This window comes from Erythrolamprus reginae, chromosome 2 (genome assembly GCF_031021105.1).
Source record: "Erythrolamprus reginae isolate rEryReg1 chromosome 2, rEryReg1.hap1, whole genome shotgun sequence".
Lineage (NCBI taxonomy): Eukaryota > Metazoa > Chordata > Lepidosauria > Squamata > Dipsadidae > Erythrolamprus > Erythrolamprus reginae.
In genome coordinates, this window is record NC_091951.1 from 102,139,668 (window position 1) to 102,157,571 (window position 17,904).

General features: G+C 41.8%; 1 protein-coding gene across 1 annotated transcript in view; it reads left to right on the plus strand.

The window, feature by feature from the left end:
- The window catches only part of RNF145 (ring finger protein 145), a 124,466-nt gene that overhangs the window by 13,892 nt on the left and 92,670 nt on the right, over nt 1–17,904 (plus strand). The window contains exon 2 of the mRNA XM_070738984.1: nt 8,601–8,813. Within this exon, the coding sequence (XP_070595085.1) occupies nt 8,630–8,813 (184 nt within the window). The 5' untranslated portion in view covers nt 8,601–8,629. The remainder of the gene's footprint in view (nt 1–8,600; nt 8,814–17,904) is intronic.

Genomic DNA, 17,904 nt, shown 5'->3' on the forward strand with positions numbered 1-17,904 from the left:
AAAAATAGACCTACCAAACCCACCAAAAGTTGGAAAATAGGCTGTTTCTAGTCTGCAGAGGTCCTCCGGAGGGGCAGGGGAGCAATTTTTGCACTCACTGGGCATTGAATTATGGGTGTGGGCACTCACACAGGTGCAGTAATGTGTGCACACACACTTTCGGCACCTGAGGGGAAAAAGGTTCACCATCACTGCCCTAGAATTTAGAACTTCAGGTTTGTATAAACGCCTGTTGTAACAACTCATTCCTCCAAACATTTTGCAGCCCCCAGGCATGAGATGAATAATATAAGTATGAAGGCAAGCAAATGCCGAATTATAATATCTATTACCTAATGTCTTCCAATCAAGAGTTGATATCTAAATTTGGGCTACACCTTACTTCAGGGAAGTAGACGTTTGCTCACATAATCAGTTTTCTTGTCCTTTATATGTTGTCTGATAGCAGATGAGAATAAGTTGATGCTTTTAGCATTTCTGTGAATACATTCTGCCATGACTTTTCATTCCCCTGGTTGTGGTCAGTATTGAATTCAGCGCAAGGTCTGCTTGGAAGAAGGATTTATTGAGTTCAATTTAAATGCTAGGTGTAGTGTATAAGGGTAGCGTATGAATTGTGCAGGTTTTAAGTGTGTATGCATTAACAATAAACAATTTTAGGGTGTAAATATAATGTGCCTGACTGCTCAACTGTAATGGATGGCAGCAACCATGAAAATTCTTGTCTGGAGATGATTGGCTGGTTGGAGCATAAGGTTTTATGTGTATAGTTTGGTGACTTGGGACAGCAGGCTACTATTTATAGTTAAATGAAAATATTTTAGCCATTCCACCCATAGAATGGTTAAACTCTTTGGAGAGGGGTGGCATACAAATCTAATAAATAATAATAATTATTATTATTATTATTATTATTATTATTATTATTATTATTATTATTTCTTCTCCAAAACTGGCATAACAATGTATCTGAGCAGTGGTGGCACAGTGGTTAAAATGCAATACTGCTGGGCTAATTCACTGCTCACTCTAGGAGTTCAATTCTGAGCAGCTCAAGGTTGACTCAGCTTTCTATCCTTCTGAGGTCAGGAAAGTAAAATGAGGACCCATGTAGAGATAGAGGTCATGTAAAGATTGTGTGTAGCAAACTGCCTACCTCAAGCAGGCCTCGCATACCTACACAATCTCACCCAGTTCACATCTTCAGGATGATGTAGAACACTATCCCTAGTTGGTACGTGATCCCATCTAAGTTGTATCAACAGGATGTTCTTAAGGATTGGCGAGGAGAATTCACCAATAAAAATGCTGTTCCTCTTTGTTACTTTTTGCTGCTTGGGAAACAATATAAAAACAGGCAGTCAGACATCTTACCATCCTGCAATGACTGGTCTCTAATTCCATCTGACCCAGATTGTTGAGGGCAATATGCTGACTCAGTAAACTGCTTAGAGAGGGCTGTAAAGCATTGTGGAGAGGTATAAAAGTCTAAGGGCAATTGCTATGGGCAGAGCTTTTGGTTGTAACAACGTATTTTGAAGCATGTCAGTGTATTTCTTGTGTATGTATAAGTTTCACAAGACTAATAGGCGAAAATGATATAAAATAAGAAATTGTGCATGTTTCCTATAAAGGGACAATGTGATGTTCCTTTTCTCCATTATGATATAGTTGCTGAACTTCCACATAGAATCACTTGTTGAGGTGGGTAACTAAAGAAATAAAACAAACAATTAATATCATCTATAGATAAGTTGGAAGTGGAATTCCCAGAACCTCTCTCTCTCTCTCTCTCTGTAATTTATTAGCATGTAGTTTGTTATTAATTTATTGCTGTCATAGATCTGCTTGCAGTACAACAGATGGGAAATATATATGAGTTTCTTGACCTAATTTCAAAAGCTTTTTGCAAACAATCTAAACTTTTTGCCAAAGTAATCAGATCCTTTTCCAACTGTGTGCTGGAGGTGAGGGTGAGAAAGATACGGAGGTGATGTCATAAAAAGGAGATTTACCTTTAAAACTACAGAAAATGTGTTGCCCTCAGCATTGGGCTTCAACACTGGAACCCCCAGCACACTTTTCCTGAGTGTTCCATGGAATAAAAATTAAATAAAAACATTGGGGCCTTTTTTTTAGTGCTGCCAGCAATGAATCAATGAAAGGCTTTTTACTCAGTCATTTTCTATAAGCTTGGAAGATCCCAGAATATGGGTAAAATTCCCTGTAAATTAGGATAGATTTAAATCAGATTCATATAAATAATGGTTTAAATCACTAGTTAGGAAGATTTTGTTTTATAGTTTAAACTACCATTATTCTCAAGTCTGGAAGGCTCTATAATTTCTGAGAATAGAATAGAATAAATTTTATTGGCCAAGTGTGATTGGACAATGAATTTGTTCAATCACACACAAGGAATTTGTTTTGGTGCACATGCTCTCAGTGTGCATAAAAGAAAAGATAAATTCACCAAGAATCATAATATACAACACTTAATGATAATCCAAGTACATATAAGCAATCAAATCATATTATTGTGTTACACCAAACAAAACAAAATGTATTTTTGTTTGGTGTAACACAAATTTATATTCTTCAGGAATCAGTAGTACTTGGAGATTTGGTTTTTAGAAGTCTATATAGTATATAGACTAATTATTCATATTTTTTCCAGATAAATTTAATCTCAATGGGTAATGTTTCTTACCCCAATTATAGACTATTTATGAAAATATGCCCCAAATAGGATCTGTTTTATGGCCTGCTCTCATGTTTAGAATTGATTGAAGCTTAAATTTTCAGAATTTAGGATTGTAGAAATTTACTTTGTATTTGCTTTCAATGCCTTTTCCCTGACCATGAATACACAGTATAAGTTCAAAAACCATAGTCCTTCTCAAAGTTTTCTCCATTTTCCAAAATCTGTGTATTCAGTGACCTTCTTTATAATTTACTTCTAGAAAGAGATCAGTTATCAAGCAGAATGTAAGATCTCTTCACCCTCCCTAAGAATAGACAGAAATAGCAGTATAACAGAGACAAAAATCCTGCTGAACATTCAACTTCTCCTGTTTGTCATCCTACGGTTCTCGACTCTGGCTGAAACTAATTTTGGAGACTTTTCCTGGCTGAATAAATGAGCACATTTATATTCTTATGTGTGCATATGTGTATGGATGTATATATTTGCCAAAAGCCATATTTTCAATAAAGGTGGGGACAAGATAAAAGAAACAAAATTAATTGAAGTAATAACTTAAAATTAAATGCCTGTATATGAGTAAATTGGTTCATATCTATAAGTGCCAACCATTTTACGTTACACAGAAAATGTTGGAAACTGGCAAAAATATGACAAATTATAGTCAACGTGACTGCAGAATGCTGCTCTCCTCCAATTTTATGATGATTTTAAAAAAAAATCTCCACCTTAAAAAGTAAAACAGAATATCCATACTGATTATATTCAATTTTATGATATAGAAAAGTTTTTAAATATTATTTAAATAGAACAAAACCCTTTTAAAAGAAGGTATTTGATTTTCATAGATACAGCCCCACTGTATACACGCACACACTCACACACACACACACAGAGAGAGCCTTGCTGGTGCAGTGGTTAGAGTGCAGTATTGTAAGCTGCTTCTGCTAATCACTGGCTGCCAGCAATTTGGCAGATCAAATCTCAGTAGGTTCAAGGTTGACTCATCCTTCCAAGGCCGGTAAAATGAGGACCCAGATTGTTGGGGACAATATGCTTACTCTCTGTAAATCGCTTAGAGAGGGCTGTAAAGCACTGTGAAGTGGTATATAAGTCTAAATGCTATTGCTATTGTATGTACAATTTGGCAGCCTTATGCAGCCTTATGCACACAAAGTATTTATTTATAAAATAAATATGTTGTGTGCTTTTTTTATGGCTGGCCCAAGTTATATGGCATATGTTAACTTTGCTTCACAAGGTGTGTCCTTTTTAAGGACGCTTCCATGTGAACTACAGTGATCTCTCGGTTAGCGCGGGGGTTACGTTCCAAGACCTTCCGCGCTAACCGATTTCCGCGTTATATTGGATGCGGAAGTAAAACCACCATCTGCGCATGTGCGCCATTTTTTTCATGGCCGCACATGCGCAGATGGTGGAGTTTGCGTGTGGGCGGCGGGGAAGACCAAGGGAAGATTCCTTCAGCCGCCCAACAGCTGATCTGCTCCGCAGCGTGGAAGCAGCGAGGAGCCGAAGATGGGGTAAAGGCAAAGGGGAAACCCCATCTTCGGCTCCTCGCTGCTGCCGCGCTGCGGAGCGGATCAGGTGTTGGGCGGCTGAAGGAACCTTCCCTTGGTCTTCCCGCTTGCCGCTTGCCAGTCCACACACGCCCCCCTGGATGAGCCGGCCACAGGGGCGAGGGGTGGGGATGAAGGGGCAGGACTTCCCGGGCGGAAGGCATGCTCGGCTCTGCCGCTCCAGCCCCTTTCGGCCGAGCCTCCCCGGCCAAGCAGCCAGGGAAGTCGAGCCAGGCGTGGCGGCGGCAGCGCTGCTTCTCCGGTCGCCCGGTCCTCTCCTGCCTCCTGCGCCGATGTTCCCCGCTGCGACGGAAGGCAGTCGCTTGGCTAGGGAGGCTCGGCCGAAAGGGGCTGGAGCGGCAGAGCCGAGCACGCCTTCCGCCCGGGAAGTCCTGCCCCTTCATCCCCACCCCTCGCCCCTGTGGTCGGCGGGGATGAAAGGGCAGGACTCCCTGGGTGGAAGGCGTGCTCGGCTCTGCCGCTCCAGCCCCTTTCGGCCGAGCCTCCCTAGCCAAGCGACTGCCTTCCGTCGCAGCGGGGAACATCGGCGCAGGAGGCAGGAGAGGACCGGGCGACCGGAGAAGCAGCACTGCCGCCGCCACGCCTGGCTCGACTTCACTGGCTGCTTGGCCGGGGAGGCTCGGCCGAAAGGGGCTGGAGCGGCAGAGCCGAGCACGCCTTCCACCCAGGGAGTCCTGCCCTTTCATCCCCGCCGACCACAGGGGCGAGGGGTGGGGATGAAGGGGCAGGACTTCCCGGGCGGAAGGCGGGCTCGGCTCTGCCGCTCCAGCCCCTTTCGGCCGAGCCTCCCCGGCCAAGCGGCAGCCTTCCACCGGGAGGCTCAGCATTCCGTCAGTCGTAGCGCTGGCTGTCAACTTTTCTTTTTAGCACTGGGGAGGCAAGTCAGCTCCTGCCCAGTTTTAAAAAGAAAAGTTGACAGCCAGTGATTGTTCCGCTGCCGCCAGCATGGCCTGGCTGGCAGCGGAAGATGTAACGGAGCCCACGGGGGATTCGCCTTCCTCCCACCCGCAGCCGAGACTGATTGTGGGCTCCTTCGCAACCTCGGAGAGCTTCCGGGGCATGAAAGCTCACGAAAACCAGGAAGCTCTCCGAGGTTGCGAAGGAGCCCACGATCAGTCAGCTGCCGGCGGGAGGAAAGCGAATGCCACGGGGCTGGGCTCGGCTCCCCCCTCGGCTCCCCCCCTTACCAGCCCCGCCGCGGAAGGCTCCATTCTGTTCCCTGCCAGCCCGATTGAGCGGCCGGTGGTCTCCATTCAGGGAACAGAATAAAAAAAAAATTATTTTTTAATATTTTATTTTTTTAAATAATATTTTTTGAAAAACCGCGTTGCAGCGTTTCGCGCTAATCGAGAACGCGCAAGTCGAGGGACCACTGTATTGCTTTTTATTATGGAGTTATTTGAAAGTTGTCTTACCTCTGAATTATATTACATTCCAGGGTTCAAAAAAACTGCACTATGTAGTTGAACATGTTAGCACTGAATTTGGTTCCCATTAAATTTACCTAAATGAACATCCTGGTGTTGTGGAGCCCCTACATTTTCTCTATTCCAGGGCCCCCTTCACCCCAGAAATCATTTGAATGAGGCAGGTAAATGTTAATAAAGAGTGGAGAGATTCCTTTAGTCATTAGCAAATTATTGGAACAGAAACTTGTGCCTTAGCTGAAGGAAAATGTATTTCTTCATGATTGTTAGAATAAAGATAAGGCTTATTGAGAATCCCCACAACATTCAAAGTTTGCAAATGAGTTTAAGTTGTGTCATATGGTAAAGACTTGCTTTCTTTAATCTAAAAAGTAGTCATTTAATTCTTTTCATATCTTGAGGGAAACTCAGCAGTGATGAGAAGCAGTTGATAGTTTCCATTCTGTTATTTTAATTATGTTTTTGTTCTATTTTCAGGACTGAAAAGATAACTTGAACTTTATCTCCATCCATACTTATGGGGTTTACTTTAGTAGTATTTGTCTTCTATCATGCTGCGAACTCAATTTATTTACCTACGGTTCATTCAAGCTGTGCTCTATTAAAATAGAAGCTCAGCTTTTCTCCTCCCTTTTGAAGTCTAGTTTGGCATGACAAATTCTAGGGCTGTCTGTGAATGTTCATTGGATGTATCCAGAGTTTTGAATGAATTCAAAGTATGTAGAGGTATTTGGTTGTGCTTGTTAGTGACCTATGGCAAGTTCAAGGGGAGGTGGTGGTGTATCCATTCTGGCTCTCCTTGATCTCTCAGCAGCTGTTGGCACCATTGCCCATGGTATACTTCTGGATCAGTTAAGAGGTTGTACTGAGGGCCACTATTCTGCAGGGGTTCTCCTACTTGGTTGGTGAAATGGGAGCTGTTGAGCTCTAGGCCCATGTGCCTCAAGACTCTGCTTTATCCTTCTCTTTTTTAATATCCATGTAAAGCCACTGGAGGCGGTCATAAATTAGTTCAGGATTAGGTGCTTATGATACACAACTTTATGTCTTTGTTGCCAATTGTCCAGGTAAGATGCTGAGTCCATTCCAAGTGTCTGGAAGCTAGGAGAATCTGGATGGGGAAGAATAGTCTATTGTTCAACTCTGTTAAGACTAAGTGATTATAGGTTTTGGCAGTCATGGTTTTGGAAGTTGCGGAGTTTTCATCTTTGGTTCTGGATGGGATGATACTACCGCATTCAAACTTGGTGAATAATCTATACAGAAAGAACAGGAGGCAGCTATGACCATGGGTCTTGTGCACCAGTCACGCTCATTCTGGAACTTGAAGGTCCTGTTCATGGTCACTCAAATCGTAGTCACCTTCCAATTGGACTACTGCAGCATTGTGGATAGTTACAGATTCAGTGTGTTATACCACAAAAGATTGCAACCCTGTGAGCTGTACCAGCTCCTAGTAGGTTTCTGACTCAAGATAATGGTAACTCTGGAAATTGTACTGGGTTACTTGAAAGATCTTCTCCCAAGAATATTTGCCATGCATTTGCCATTTGGCATGCAGAGCCATCTCTCTGGGAATGCAAGCTATTGCATGTTGCTCTTCCGGGTTCTGGTGCAGAAATAGGAAGAGCAGCCACACAGTGCATATGTGTGTTCGGGGAAGCATTGGCCAGCTGGTCTCGTGTGTGTATGCATGCCAGAAACTGGAAGATCAGCTGGTCAGTATGCATTTTGCTTGCTGGAAATCATCTTCCCAGCATGAACCTGTACACTGGGGAGCTGCTATGACACTCGCACATACCCTCCTGTTTCAGCACTCTGTGCCGAAAAGGTTCGACAACATTGCCCTAGGGATTTTGGCATGTTGTGATATTTAAGAAGTTTTTCCGTGGCTGCCCTTGCTTTCTGGAATGATCTCTCACCAATATATAGTTGAATCCAATTCTCCTTGTCTTGCCTTAAGACTTGGCCCTTCTCCCTGGAATTAGTGGCTGATTGTGTAGGAGACCCCCTGCCCCAGGTTGTTTTGTTTTGTGCTTGGTTACTATGTTATGCTTTTGTATTTGTATATCCGTTGCTAAGTAGTTATTGCTGATACATTGCCCAAAGTCACACAGCAAATTGGATAGCCTTATAAATCTTAAATAAATGCATTGTTCATCAGTATTACATCTACAGTGATACCTTGTCTTACAAACTTAATTGGTTCCGGGACGAGGTTCTTAAGGTGAAAAGTTTGTAAGACAAAACAATGTTTCCCATAGGAATCAATGGAAAAGCGATTAATGCGTGCAAGCCCAAAATTCACCCCTTTTGCCAGCCGAAGCGCCCGTTTTTGCACTGCTAGGATTCCCCTGAGGCTCCCCTCCATGGGAAACCCCACCTCCGGACCTCTGTGTTTTTGCAATGCTGCGATTTCACTGAGGCTCCCCTCACTGGAAAACCCCACCTCTAGACTTCCGTTGCCAGCGAAGTGCCCGTTTTTGCGCTGCTGGGATTCCCCTGCTGGGATTCCCTTGCAGCATCACAAAAACACGGAAGTCCGGAGGTGGGGTTTCCCATGGAGGGGAGCCTCAGGGGAATCCCAGCAGTGCAAAAATGGGTGCTTTGCTGGCAACGGAAGTTCGGAGGCGGGGCATCCCAGCGGCGGCGGTGGGTTTGTAAGGTGAAAATAGTTTGTAAGAAGAGACAAAAAAATCTTAAACCCCGGGTTTGTATCTCGAAAAGTTTGTATGACGAGGCGTTTGTAAGATGAGGTATCACTGTATTATTGATTGATTGATTGATTGATTGATTGATTGATCATATATATATGCCGCCCCTGTCCGAGGACAACTGTTAAACTTACTTGCTGTTTTTGGTTCTTTACAGTCTGCCCCGCATTACAACAAAGAAACAGCATGGCTGCAAAGGAGAAATTGGAAGCAATGTTGAATGTGGCCTTACGGGTGCCAAGCATCATGCTTCTGGATGTCTTATACCGATGGGATGTCAGTTCCTTCTTCCAACAGATCCAAAGAAGTAGCCTAAACAACAATCCCCTCTTCCAGTACAAGTATTTGGCCTTTAACATGCATTATGTGGGTGAGTATATATATATATATATGGCCTGTGGAGAGATGATTGTTACATACCAGTGTTTCTCGACTGGGGAACATGCTGGTGAGAAATTCTGGTCATTGAAGTCCATATAGCTTAAAGTTGTGGAGATTGAAAACTTGTAGGTAATTGTTACATTCCCGCTGAAGTAAACCCTCTTTCCGACTAGATTCAGAACTAAAGGAGTCAGAATTGCAACCTCCTGTTCACATCTTAAAAAGATATGCAAATATTCCTGAGACTTTTCTCTAGGAAATTACTGAAAAACATAATTTGTTCTGAGATGGTGTTTTCTAGAAAGGAAATTCTGTTTTAAAAAGCGCTTGTACCATGGTTAAAACACAATATTCATCCCTGCTTTCTCTTTCTCAGCTCCCCCTCCTCTTTATTTCTGATATGAATGAGTAATCACTTCCTCATTAGACACTAGGAAGTGAAAAAAAGTAGAGATTATATGGTGCTTGGTTGGACAGACAAGAAAGTTGCATTCAGATATATCAGTACCTTGTTAGAAAAAGTGTTCAGTTCATCTTGCCATGTTCCTTCAAAGCAATAACAAAAGGAAAATCGAGGCTTTTGCTTTCAATTTGAGTGAACAGTAATATGTCATTAACAGATCTGCTAGGGTAAATGTGTTTATTTTTAATTATGGTTTATTTGAAGAAACCAGATTGAATCAGTTGTTTATTGTCTTGATTCTTCCAAGAAAGGCAATGTTAAAACTGATTCATGCAGTGATTGGTGCATAAGAACAATATGGAGTGGTTTACAATAGTGTGTAATCTCTTTTTTCATACTGGCTGGACCATGTTGTCCTAGGCTTTATCATAGCACTAAATTATGTTTATTGTTCATCCCATCACGAAGCTCTTCAAAGCAAAGCAGTTTCCTTCAGGAAGAAAAGCAGTTGGAACAAGAATTAATTGCATTTCTTGTATGTGTGGAGGAGGCTGGTGGTTTTATGTAGTTTCATGCTTTAACCAGTACATTTAGGTCCAAAAAGTGTGAAGTTTAACTCAAGACTATCAAGTATATAATCAGAGTCTTTCTCAGCGCTACTTGAATTTCACTGTACAGTCTACCCTATTCCAGCCACATTAGTGAGACAGTCCTTTAAATTCTGAAGCGATTTTTAATTAAAACATTTGCAACTGCTGTATCTTTATAAATGGATCTCAGGGCAGGAGGAAATCAATAAAAGAGATCAATATACAATAACTGGAATATTAAAATACCAGTAAGATATTACTGCATATTTTTATCATTGGTATTTGAATTCAGTCTCTATTAGCATATTTGTCAGGGCATACAGAAACTGGCATTATTATTTGCAAACATCTGAGAATTGGAAGAATATGGTTGGGCTTATGAAAGCCTTCTACATTGGAAACTATTCAAACCACATCTCTTACTAAGCCATGAAGTCACTAATTAAGTTGATTAGTTTGAAGATTGGTGTGATAGGTGAACTTAGCTTTGTTGTATAATGTTCATACGAACTGGGTTTTTATGTCTTATTAAATAAATCACTATTTAAATCCTGGTTTAGCAATATGTGTGGCATAACATGGATGTTTATAATAATAAGATAGCTATGGATTTGGGGAGATGAGCAATAGTCTGTGGGAATGTCCAATTTGTTGACTGTAGGAACAATTAAGAATCAGATTCAAAACATTCAAGAACTACACTTTAATGAACTTCCTTATAAAAGAAGGCTGGGGTTCCTGTCACAATTCCCTAGATCCTATATCTTATACCTAATTTTACTTTAAAACTCCCTATTGAAGTCAATATAATTTTTTATTCCTTGGTCATATTCCTTGATAAGCCCTCCTGTATTCACAGGTTTTCAACTAATGAAAACTATTTCTGATATTCAACTGGTCCAATAGATTTGCTTCTCATTGATGTAATTTAACTTTAAAGTGTGGTGCAAATGTGTGGTGCGCTAGATCTATCACCCTTAAAGTGAGTGGAACTGTTGGGGATTATGGTTTGCTAATATCTGGAGGAAGGCAGCCTTGCCTGCCTGTGCTTTGAAGAGCTTCTTTGGAAGGCTTTTCAATTTTTTAAAAATTTATTTCCGCACAAGAATAACTGAGGAGACCCAAGAGACCCAAATATCTTTCTATTTTACCCAAACACTGGGATCTTCCACTTCAAAGAGTTTCCTGCCATTTTGAGATGGGCATATTTAAGAAGTTAAAAAACCTCCAAACCTATCCCTGGAAAATAATGCTAAATGCTTCTCTTAGTCTCCAAAATGTTGGTCTAAGCGATACGTTTTTTGCTTGGCATGGTTCAGTAATTCAGTTTTAATCCTGTTACTATAGGTTTGGGGTTTGTATCTGCCTACCTGTCTATTGCCTGCAGCATCTTGTTTTTCTTGGAAGATTACATGTTGTCTGATGTTCACCGCCACAGTTAATTTATGCCTTGCAGAGATAGCAGAGCTATTTGCTTATTCAGAAGAACCTAGTTTTTTTCCTTTCCTCCTCTCAAATATCTAGATGATTCTACTTTAATTGAGAATACTTCTTTAATGATGGAAAAACTCTTGCTCAATTTAAAAAAGAGTCAAGAGTCATAAGTTATTTGCATGTTGCGATTATAGTCAATAGTGTGGTTACAGTGTTAAAAATAAGAGTTATACATCTTATGAATAACTTTGGGCCAGTCATTAGTCAAACTTCTTTCTATGTACATAAATGAACTGTCAAACCAGAAAGTGGTATCCTCTGAGCTTTCTGAATCTGGTGCCATCCTCAGAGAGCACCAATGACTTCACAGCTCAACTCTGAGCTACATGTGTTCTCTTCTATTGAAACCAGAAATCTTCCATGTGTTATAGTTTCCTTGAGTGATGAAGTGTCTCTGGAACAAGGCAGTCTTTGATTCTCTACTTTGAATTTGGTTAATATTCCTATTTGGATAAAGTCAGGTTTGGAAGATTTCCTGGTTTACTGATTCATCATATTTATTTTATTTATTTATTTATTTTATTTTTTTATTTTTTTATTGGATTTGTATGCTGCCCCTCTCCGTGGACTCGGGGCGGCTAACAAGAGTAATAAAAACAATATGTAGCAATCCAATAATAAAACAACTAAAAACCCTTATTATAAAAACCAGACATACATACTGACATACCATGCATAAACTGTAGAGGCCCAGGGGGAAAGAATATCTCAGTTCCCCCATGCCTGACGGCAGAGGTGGGTTTTAAGGAGCTTACGAAAGGCGAGGAGGGTGGGGGCAATTCTGTTCTCTGGAGGGAGTTGGTTCCAGAGGGCCAGGGCCGCCATAGAGAAGGCTCTTCCCCTGGGTCCCGCCAAACGACATTGTTTAGTTGACGGGACCCGGAGAAGGCCCACTCTGTGGGACCTAATCGGTCGCTGGGATTCGTGCGGCAGAAGGCGGTCCCAGAGATAATCTGGTCCGGTGCCACGAAGGGCTTTTATATATACATCTGAGCCGGGGTGGGTTTAACTTACCTCGCTGCCAGTTTGCTTCTTTCCACACGTGTGCGCTTTGTGTGCACATGAATGTGCAGTACCAAAAAAAAAATTAAAGCCAAAAAAATATATATGCGAAAACAAGATGGCAACACATGCACAGTGCCGGAAACTTGTCTTCTCAATCAGAAGAAAATAACTTTATTAAAAAAATATTCAAAAAAAAAGATGGTGGCCAACTGAACCAGTTCTGTGACATCATCGTGACATCACCAGCGGCTCGATTTGGGCGAACAGCATGGAACCCACTTCTGATCTGTTGTCTTAAGATGTATTCGTCAGCTATATTTTTTTGCTCAGCTTAATCTACATCATTGAATTGTTTGGAGGAGAAAACTCGGAACAGGGTGGGAGATGAATTGTATATGACATCCAAAACTTGGGAAGGAAAGAAGGGTCTAAATCTAAAGAAACAAGAGCCATGATATTATGGGAAGAGCATGGTAAAACAAAGTAGGCGCAAGAAGAAGATGACATTAATGCGAGAACTCTAGAAAGCAGCTTTGAAAAGTTATCAGAAACATTCTTATGGCATGATATAATGAGTTATGATGCAATGGCGAGGGAAGGGGAGAAGAATGTTAGCATAGCATTATCCTGTCAGCTAAAGAGAACAGAAGACTATTCTTTGTGCCAGGATAATTTTTTTTGTATTTATAAGACTTTGTGTCAAGATCTTCTATGAAGAAGGAATGGAGGAACCAATTCTACCTTGACCGTCTTGCTGCATTCCATGTTGGTCATAGAAGGAAAAAATGACACCTTCCAGAATTAGCAGGGAAGCAAAGCAGGATGGCAGAGGAACAGGGAAGCATTTTTCTTTTTCTTAGCTAGTGTTGTACTACTGTGCTGGACATAACACAGATTTCAAAGTGTAGTCAGATTGAAAATAAAATAAATGTTATTTTTTTTAGCTTCCTGGCTGCTTGGTTCCATGGTCCTAGGATGAATGATATAGCAGGATTTAGTGGGAATTGTGCTGGGTGTGGGTAGACAACATACCTGCAATTTGCATTATTGCTGACTTTCCTTCACCTTCCTCATCAGCACAGCTCTCCTGCATAAATGCACTGCTCAGCATATTGGGGTGAGCTCACATCTCAATTAGAGTATGGCTCTTTAAAAAAAAATACTGTTCAGTGTTTGTTTTTATCAATGTCCATGCCAGTTTTTCTAAAGAATTCCTATGTAGAAATCTATTTCCGGTTTTATTATTTTTCTGGCATATATACTATTTTTTCTGTACATTCCCCACAAATATATGCATTTTTCCAGATGGTAAACTCCCAACTGAATGTGAATTTCATCCCCATCACACTCTAAACAGACAAATTTATATCTGAATATGCCGTTCCTCTTTGTGTTTATAGCCTATTGATCCTACACTGTTTGGAAAGATCAGCAGTGTTTCCCTGTTCTTGCAAAGCAATAGAATGAAGTATGGTCCCGCTGGCATGTTAGCTCTAGCAAATCATGAACCCATGGCTTACTTGCTGGTCTGGGCTTCTTCATTTTACCTTCCATCATAAGCTACAACTAATTTCCTCTGCCCATCTCACCTTTTTGTGTGGAACACCTAACTAGTTATATTTATTTATTTATTTATTTTATTTATTGGATTTGTATGCCGCTCCTCTCCGTAGACTCGGGGCGGCTAACAACAGTGATAAAAAACAGCATGTAACAATCCAATACTAAACAACTAAAAAAAACATTATTATAAAACCAAACATACATACAAACATACCATGCGTAAATTGTAAGGCCTAGGGGGAAAGAATATCTGAGTTCCCCCATGCCTGATGGCAGAGGTGGGTTTTAAGAAGCTTACGAAAGGCAAGGAGGGTGGGGGCAATTCTAATCTGGGGGGAGTTGGTTCCAAAGGGCCGGGGCCACCACAGAGAAGGCTCTTCCCCTGGGTCCCGCCAAACGACATTGTTTAGTTGACGGGACCCGGAGAAGGCCCACTCTGTGGGACCTAACTGGTCGCTGGGATTCGTGCAGCAGAAGGCGGTCCCTGAGATAATATACAGTGGTACCTCAAGATACGAACCCCTCGTCTTACGAACAACTCGTAATACGAACCCGGGGTTCAGAAAAATTTTGCCTCTTCTTACAAACTTTTTTTGAGTTACGAACCGGCGTTCGGAGACAGCTGGGAAGCCGCGCGGCTGTTTTAAAAGGTGACAGCCGGGCGGCGGGGCTTCCCAGCAGCCTCCCAAACGCTGGTTCGTAACTCGAAAAAAGTTCGTAACAAGAGACAAAATTATTCTGAACTCCGGGTTCGGTTCGGGAGGTTGCTGGGAAGCCCCCCAGCCCGGCTGTGACCTTTTAAAACAGCCGTGCGGCTTCCCAGCTGTCTCCGAACGCCGAACGCGGAAGTTCGGCTTTGGCGTTCGGCTTCGGGAGACAGCTGGGAAGCCGCGCGGCTGTTTTAAAAGGTCACAGCCGCGCTGGGGGGCTTCCCAGCACCCCCCCGAACTTTTGCCGAACTTCTGGGTTCGGGGTTCGGGGGGGTGCTGGGAAGCCCCCCAGCCCGACTGTGACCTATTAAAACAGCCGTGCGGCTTCCCAGCACCCCCCCAACCCGGAAGTTCGGCAAAAGTTCGGGGTTGGGGGGGTGCTGGGAAGCCCCGCCGCCCGGCTGTCACCTTTTAAAACAAGGTGACAGCCGGGCGGCAGCGGTTTTTTTGCGGGTTTTTTTTTTTGGTTGCACGGATTCATTGACTTTACATTGTTTCCTATGGGAAACAATGTTTCGTCTTACGAACCTTTCGTCTTACGAATCTCCCCCTGGAACCAATTAGGTTCGTAAGATGAGGTTTGACTGTATATCCTTTGCTTGTTGTTGTCTTCTCCATTTTCGGTGGCTTCCTGTTCCAATCCTAGACTGGGTCTTCAAGGAACGTTTCTCACTTATTGTCATTATAGTATCAGAAACAGCAGAAGTGTTGAGCCTTAACGTTGTGTTTGCAGAAGCAAACGAGATTCAGTACTAGAAGGTAGTGAAGCATTCTAGACAGAGGATAGTAGCCAAGTATTTAAAATAAGAGGAATGTTGGCATAGATGAAGTTAACTATCCCCATTTTTAAAAATTTAGGTATTAAAAGAAGTGGTCACTAAGTGAAACTGATTATGCTTATGTCTTACCATTTTTATAGAACTGAAAGCACATTTTAAAAAATATATTAAACTATAAAAGGAATCATGCCAAGAATCCAAAAGACAGTGAAATTTATTTCCCCAATTGCCTGCTAACGGTTAACAGAGATAAGTTTGGCGGCCGGGGGGGGGGAGATATAAGTGTTAGTGGGGAATTATAGCAAGACAATCCTGGCAGGACAAAACTGTGAGGACTTTGCCTAATGACAGCACGTCCTTACCTTACAACTGCAACTGAGAGTAATAGAACTGCCACCAGTAAGCAACGTGGTGGCATAATGTTGCATCTAAAAACCACTTCAATTAGCAATGAAATTTCTAGTCCCAATTAGGGTCCTTAGGTGATAATTACCAGTAGATATTTAACCTTTGTAGTACCCTTAAAGTTGGTATAAAGTTTACCCTCCAAGATAGCTAACAAAAACATTCAAAATATTATGATTTGAAATTAAGGCTTAAAAGCCTTAATTTCTCCCAAAAGTTGAATCTTGTGACAAAAGTTGAATCTTGTGACAAATGCATGTTTTTTCTAGTAGGTAAACTTCATTCACATATCTGTTTTGATAGTGTAGAAATCCATTGCTCAATCAAAATGAGCATGTACAGTTTTCAGTTCTTCCAGTTCCTGATTAGGGAAGATATTACCAAACTAAGCAGACACAAACACCGCCCTAAGATAAGAAAGAAAAATTCAGAGAATATGAAAAGTTCGCTTGTCATGCTAAACATGCTCAGAACAATTTTAGTTATAGAATTGCATAAAGATACACGGGATTGTACAATGTTAGCTAAAAAAAGGCCTCATAAATAAATGCATGTAAATATTTTTATATCTGAGGGATTTGCAAGAGTGTATGTATTTGCTCAGTGTGTGCCTCTTGTTGTCTGTAATTAATCACCTGCAGTACTTTGTGTTTAAATATGGCAAAACATTTACTGCTGTGATTATTGTGTGTGGCACTGCACATATTCTGGATAGTCACCCCCTTCTGAATTTGCAAAGAGCGATTTGGGGAAAATATTTTGACTGTAATGTGAGGCTCCTCGTGCATGAGAAAGAAACAGAAGGAAATGTGGCTATTTCAAGAAGATTGAATGACCTATTCTTTTCAAAAGTGCAGAAATTGATTTCAATAATTTGATGGTTACCATTAATATTCTTAAAATTAAATCAAGTAAAGTGTCCATATCAATTCCCCTTTTCAAGTATTTTGGTTTAAAGGAAGCCCAGAGCAAAGCACAGTAGTACCTCTACTTACGAACTTAATTTGTTCTGTGACCAGGTTCTTAAGTAGAAATTTTGTAAGAAGAAGCAATTTTTCCCATAGGAATCAATGTAAAAGCAAATAATGTGTGCGATTGGGGAAACCACAGAGAGGGTGGAGGCCCTGTTTCCTCCCAGGAGATTCCTAGAGAGGCCCCATGGAGGCTCTCCCTGCCTTTTCGGCTCTGTTTCCTCCCAGGAGATTCCTAGAGAGGCCCCAGAGAGGCTGCTCCCCACCTTTTCTGGCCCTGGTTCCTCCCAGGAGATTCCTAGAGAGGCCCACGGAAGCTTCTCCCTGCCTTTTCTGGTTACAGTTTCGGAGGGTCGCGTTTGTAAGTAGAAAATGGTTCTTGAGAAGAGGCAAAAAAATCTTGAAAACCCGATTCTTATCTAGAAAAGTTTGTAAGTAGAGGCGTTCTTAGGTAGAGGTACGACTGTATTTCCATTACTAAAGGAATATATGTTTAAACACAGCTTTTTTTTAGGATTGGGGAGCATAAAGCCAAATTCAGTGTTATGTGTTTGGGATGGGTACAGAGGTGGGTTCCTCCCAGTTCGGATCAGTTCTATGGTAGTAACTTGGTAGCCTGGGTTGCTAAAACCAGCAGTGATTTAGGCCCGCCATGTTCACCAGCTGATTCTCCTGGCAGCGCCTATCTTGTTTTTAGCTTCTGCTCATGCCTTCCAAACCTCTGCAAAAACAGGCAAAAAATGGGGCATTTTTTCACAAAAACCGGGGCATTTTTTTTGCCTTCCCCCAGCCCCCAGAAGCACTCTGTAGGCCTCCCAAACCCTCTCTGCACCTTGTTTTTTGCAAAAACAGGTGAAAATGGGGACGTTTTTGCCAATCATCAAATTTTCTATGGTCACCCATTTCACAATAAACGGAACATGCAGAGGGTTTGGGAGGCCTGCAGGGTGTCCCTGGGGGCCGGAAAGATAAACACTTTTTTTTCTTACTTATCTCTTCGAAATCTTGGTGTGTCTTATACATTGCTGTGTCTTATAGTCCGAAAAATGAAAGTGCATTGCTAGTAGCAGTGCAGAGTTTTGAAGCCCTTGAATGTCCTTGTCTGAGCAGGTTCAGCCCTGGTTGAGTGAATGAGAAGACTGTCAGTGAATTCCAGGGCT